This window comes from Fukomys damarensis, unplaced genomic scaffold (assembly GCF_012274545.1).
Source record: "Fukomys damarensis isolate Sample0158 unplaced genomic scaffold, DMR_v1.0_HiC HiC_scaffold_36, whole genome shotgun sequence".
Taxonomy (NCBI): domain Eukaryota; kingdom Metazoa; phylum Chordata; class Mammalia; order Rodentia; family Bathyergidae; genus Fukomys; species Fukomys damarensis.
In genome coordinates this window covers 37,409,948-37,415,947 of record NW_022900948.1, presented here as the reverse complement: position 1 = coordinate 37,415,947, position 6,000 = coordinate 37,409,948, and the positions used below count along the sequence as shown (strand labels likewise).

At 53.4% G+C, this 6,000-nt stretch overlaps 1 protein-coding gene across 1 annotated transcript in view; it reads right to left on the bottom strand.

Annotated features, from left to right (window-relative positions):
* Positions 1-6,000, bottom strand: part of Dab2ip (DAB2 interacting protein) — a 44,602-nt gene that overhangs the window by 10,267 nt on the left and 28,335 nt on the right. Inside the window, 3 exon segments of the mRNA XM_010602953.3 lie at positions 1-310; positions 2,114-2,292; positions 4,034-4,235. The exon segment at positions 1-310 is cut by the window's left edge and continues 10 nt beyond it. Coding sequence (XP_010601255.1) covers positions 1-310; positions 2,114-2,292; positions 4,034-4,235 — 691 coding nt within the window.

Sequence of the window (6,000 nt, the reverse complement as noted above, 5' to 3'; positions counted from 1 at the left end):
CCCTGCCAGGCTCCCTGGTGCTGCCCGGGACGGCCACCCAGCCACCAGCTGAGCTGCAGGTGTCTGCCCGTCGGGGGGAAGGACGTCGGGGCCTGCTGGGGAGCCTGCTTCCCCGTCCAGCACACGGGCGTCTTGGAGGTCCACCATGGACAGGCTCTTGCCGCCGTTGGCCATCTGGAGATCAGGCTCGTTGGCTTCCGAGTAGCTCGAGCTGCGGGCAGGTGAGGGCTGGACCCCGGAGGACCTTGTGACAAAAAACAAGTCCTTGTTTTCGGGGGTTGGAGACGGTAACCGGGTGAAATCTATCAGACTGCAGGGAGACAAGCACACACAGGGAAAAAAGGGGAAGAGAAGAACTGTGAGAGCAGCCACACGGGTCCAAGTCAATAGCACCTGCCAACCTGCCAGGATCTGGCAGCCCAAGCCAGGGCTGGGGAGGCAGAAGGGGGAGTTCCAGGGACTGGTGGCTGAGACGGCTGCTCCTGCGCAGAACCTCTAGAGGCCAGCTCTGCTGTTCCAGGCCAGGATTCCCTGAAGGTCCCTTCCCTACTCAGCTGCACTGTGGGACAATGGGCGCTGGGGCTTGGCGGGCTCTGGAAACTCCTCACACCTGAACCCAAGCCCTCAGCTCAGTAGCTCTGCTATCCACAGGCCCTGCATCACCAGCCCTAATTTCAAAATCGCAGGGGCTCCCTCTGCCTCTTCCTGCTTGTTCCCAATCAGAACATTATTGCATGTGGGGGCCTGGTGAAACCTCCGCCTGCCCAGCCTCCTGCCGCCACTCCCAAGTTGAGTGGCAGGCGGAGGCTGGTGTTCTGGGAAAAATAAGGAATCAGAGGAGGATCAATTAAGGGCAGGAGGCAGGTGGATGGGTCTGAGCCTGCGCAGAGGGCTGCACTCGCCTTTGGACCACCACACCCTCCAGTTCCCCAAGTGCAATACCTGTCTGACCTTCCCCAGAGGCCAAGCATAACTGTGGAGGGACCAGCTGGGCTGTGGAAGGAAGAATGTAGGGGCGAACAGAACTGAGTGGGTGAGAGGCAGCAACAATGTGCTTGACACAGGCAGTTTGACATGGACTTAGAATGGGGAACTGGGGTCAGCTTGCCTCAGGGAGGGCAGACACCAAGGCTCTAAGACAGGGCAGCTGCAGGCACCTGGAGCCACAGCACTCATGGCAGGAAAGAGCTGGACAATGGCTATAGATAGCGCCAAGGGAAAGCACAGCCAGCCAGGGTCTGAATTGCCCATGACGCCCACCCAGTCAGACTTTCTCAACACCCACACTCATGGCCCCCACACAGCCTCTAAGGTGTACCCCTGCCGGACCTGCCTCATGCCCCTCTCTGCCTCACCTGGCAGGTTAGTGAGCAGAACCCCAACACAACATTCAGAGACAGGTCCCACAGCCTCCTTGGACACCTCCCCCCCATCAGCTTGCACACCCTCCTCTGCCTCTAAGGTGCCCCACGCCCATCTTGGATTGAGATCACATTTCTGCCACACTGCTGTGCCCCATCCTCACACGCTGGTCTAAGCAGAGCCCCTGGTGGGTTTGGGGGCAGGGGTGAGGAGTGGAACACAAATGCCAAATTTCCTAATGAAATGTTTCCATTTTGATTTAAACCTTCTAGAACACCTGCCTCGTCTCCTGCCTCAGGATGGACAGGTGCATGTGTTAAGCATGATGAGCAGCCTGGGCTGTGGGCTCAGTGAGGCTGGGCTTAGCACTTCTATGTTCTCCAGCTCCCTGGCAGTCACCTGAACTCTTACTGGCTCAGGAAATACACAACGGATCTGCAAGTCCTGGAGGTCCTGAACACAGGCTCTCTCCAGACCTCTGCTTGTGCTTGGCCTTTTGCCTAGAAGGTCTTTTCCAAGTGGAAATGCTACTTTTCCTAAAAGCTCAAAAGTGAGGTACCTTCCCTGATTTTTCTCAATGGAGGTGGCACTGCTTAGGGCCTGCACCACACATTTTGAGGCTCACCAGGCTTGTCTCATAAATGTTCACATGGGTGTTCTCTGCCCTATCTTTAGACCACAGATATGCTGTGTCTAGGCTGCCCAGAGTGCACTGCAACCCACTACACCCAGCATCCCTGGCAGCTCTTACCCAGAGAGATCATTCTCGATCACCATCTTCTGCAGCCCAGCAGAGATGCTGCTACTGCCAGAGCCTGGTGTGGACGCCAGATCGTTGGTCCCTGGGAGTGGCCCACTGCCTGGGGCGCTCAGTGCTGTGTGGACGTCCCTCAGGATCCGAGGCAGGGGTCCCAGTTTGGATACAATATTCTAAAAGACATGGTACAAGGCAAGTGTGACCTACTTGGGTCACCTGGTGAGGCTAAGAGTGCTGTAGCCACAGTGGTTCAAAACTATCAAGAAGCCCGTCAGAAATGCAGACTGTTGGCCTTCACCAGTCAGATCCAGCAGGTCTTGCAAGGGGTGAGCTCAGCGATCTGTAATCTGTATTTGTTACTCATTCCCCAGCTATTTCTGGGCAGAGATGCAAGGCCGCAGGGAGAGATGATGACCTAGCCCAAGTGCCATGCCACTTTACCCTATCCTGATGACCCTAGAGAGAAGAAAGCCCACTTGGAATCCCAGAATTCCACCCTATACCGCCTTGGCCAAGAGGCTTCTGTGGCAGCCCCTTCCCTTCCCACTACCTACTCCATAAAGTGGGCTGGTGCTTGGCCCTCTGACACCTGAGCCCCAATGGGGATTGCCCAGGCAGAGCAAGCCCTCTGGGCACTGCTCAGAGGGAGTGTCTGGGCCCTTCTGGACCTTGCTGTCATGGTTCAAACATGGGCAGAAAACAAGAAGCTGAGCAAGGGGAGGACACTGCTTTTACATGAAGTCCTCTGTATAAACAGGTGAAGGCAAAGTATGAAAACTTGCAGTCAACACAATAGTTTTGAAGAGGCACTTAGGCAAATCCTCCTTGCACTCAATCCCCTGTGTAATAATGCTGCTCACTCTCCATTCTTCCTGCCTGGCTGTGAGATCCATGGGAGAGGGAGAGCACAGGCACTCAGCAAGTGGTGACAGTGGTATAGGATGCAGGGCAGGGCTTTGCCTGAGGAAGGGAGGGGCTTGTCCTTTGTTTCCATTATCCACTCCTCCCATGTTTCTTTCAGCCAAAGGCAAGTGAGTATGAATGAGCAAACTTGACTGCCTGCGACTGCAACAGAGGGCTTTCAGTGAAAAGCTGGGACACCCAAGAGTCCATTGCTAGGGGACTGGTGAGATAACTGTGTTCATGTGACAGCACAGTATGTGGCTGCTAAACAGGGCAGAGGTGGTGCAGGTGGTGTAGGAAACACTGAGTGGAAAGAGGCCTACAACATGGGTGAGAGACACATGGCAATGTACACAGCAAGCTCTCACCTGAAAACAAACTTAGAAATGGCGAGGAATGTTCATGTTTGTGCCTGTATGTGTGTGTTCCTGCACATACAAAATGTATATAGAAGGCTACACACCAGAGTACTCTGAGTGGTCACCTCCCGGGATGGGACTGGGAGGCAAAGATGGGTTTCAGGATTAATTACTTTTTTAAGGTGATCCCCTGGAGCTCTGGAAAGCAAGGAACATTTGAGAAGTGTTCCTTACAGGGCCAGCCCTTAATGTCAAGGAACTGCTCATCATGTGGCCCAAGGTTTTAACACTCAGAGCAAAGACATCTTGGGTGACAAGGCTAAGTCTCAGCCCATCATTCTCAGGCACTCGGCTAAGTGAGTCTTCAGACATGGAACTCAGCTACCAGAGGCTGAGCATATGTGATGCATCGCCCCAGCCAATGCTGGTGAGGAACACAGCCCTCTCACATTAAAAAAAAAAAAAAAAAAAAAGGAGCCCAGAAATCCCTGGTGCATTCTATAGGGCCTGGGCTGGAACCCAGAGCTGCTGGCACGCTGATGATGCATGCGACACGAGTAAGCACTCTGACTTCACTGTTTTGGAAAGAAGAGCACTGAGGTGAGCTCTACAGTGGCCTCACCCCCACCCTCTGACCCACTGCCACAGGTACCTGCTCCAACTGGCTGACAGCCTCCCAGAGCAGTGAGTGCAGGCTAGAGAGTTCACGGCCCAGGTCAATGTAGCCCTCAAAGCCAGCTGTGTTGGAGATGGTCTCGGGGTTGGAGATCTCCAGCAGGAAGCGCTGCATGTTGGTCCATTCATGCTCCAGGAACTGGTTCATGAATGACATGTACTCTTCTTTGCTGCCAAACCTAGAAAGGGTGTGCATCAGGTGAGTGCCTTTACTCTAAGCTACCTGTCAACATCCTTGGCTGCATCTCCCCCCTTCTCCCCCACGTGGCTGGCTCCCACAGCACTTGCTCTCCAACAATTGAGTCTTCTGGGCCATTCTTCCTCAAGGCCAAGACCAATGATTCTCTTCCTGACTTCACTCACAGGACCCGGAATGTTCCAATGTCCCCATCCTATCCACTGCAATCTACTTTCTCTCACTTCCAAGTTACAATGCCTAGTGCACAGATGATTCCCAGGTCTTTCTGCTAGGCTTTCAGGTCTCCCCTGGAAGTGCCTTCACTCATCCTGGTCAAATCCAGAGTCATCAGCGGCACCTCAAGCTCATGCTGTACTCCTAAGCTTTCCATCCTAAGTGGAGATACCACCATCTACCCAGATGCCTAAGCCAGAAGCCTAGCACTTGTCAACTTCTTCCTCTTCCTCATTTCCCCAGTGGCAAAGCTTGCTGACTTTATCTTCTAATCACTCTGACTGCATCCTTTGCAGCCACTGCCTCTGCACCACCTCCTTTTCCTAATACTTCTGCTGGAAACATGGCCATTCTCTCCTTCTGACTCTCCCAGCTTCCAGTCCTGCATCCATGCTGACTAGGTCTATTCAAGATCTAGAACAGATAAAGATGACCATCAATCCGATGACTTCCCATGCCTAGGGTGACCTTCAGGTCCCTGCTGTCCTCTTGAGCCTTATCTCCGGCTTCTCCTGGCCTGGCACTTGATGCTCCAAATTTTGCTGAACCACAGGCCTCCCTGGCACACCAGCCGTCCTGCTGCCCTTTCTGAAGCCAGATGAATGCCTCATCCTGAGACACAGCTGGGAGTCATGCCACCTCAGAGGCCTCTCTGTCTTGTCTCCACCAGCCTGGGGTCCTCCTGAGACACTGGAGTGTGTCTTGGCCACTGCTCTGTTATTTATCCCACAGGTTTCCGGACTAATGGGCTAAGCTCTTGGAGTCTGGAGCCAAGGCTGACTCATCTCTGCACAGTCAGGCCCAGCACACAGACAGCCCTGGACCCAGGCAGAGTCCATACTTTGTGAATGAACAACAACAACAACAACAACAAGATGACCCAGCCCTTCACTTGCACTGAGAATGCAGCCAAAGACACTATCTGCTTTGAGCAGAGACATCCATCTGAAACAACCCGAGTTCCCCCAGCCACTCGGGGGACACAGTGAGGAGGCACAGGCTGCTCCCTTAGAGGAGGATTAGTCATTCATTTCAAAACGGAGATTAGGCATGTTAAGGTATATGGGAGAATCCTTATGATTAATATTAATTCAAAAGCAGAAGGAAAAAATAACACCTTCTTGCCTTTGAAAAGAAAGGACTGAAGTACATTGAGGAGGCTATCGAGAAGCTAAGCAAGCGGCACCAGCACCACATTCGTGCCTATGATCCCAAGGGGGGCCTGGATAATGCCCGGCGCCTAACTGGATTCCTTGAGACCTCCAACATCAACGACTTTTCTGCTGATGTAGCCAACCACGGTGCCAGCATCCGCATTCCTCGGACTTTTGGCCAGGAGAAGAAGGGTTACTTTGAAGGTCGCCCTTCTGCCAATTGTGACCCCTTTGCTGTGACAGAAGCCCTCATCTGCACATGTCTTCTCAATGAGACTGGCGATGAGCCCTTCCGGTACAAAAACTAAGTGGACTAGACATGCAGCCATCAAGCCCCTCCTAGTTCTTTGCCTTCCTCCAGCTCTTCCCCATCTTCCA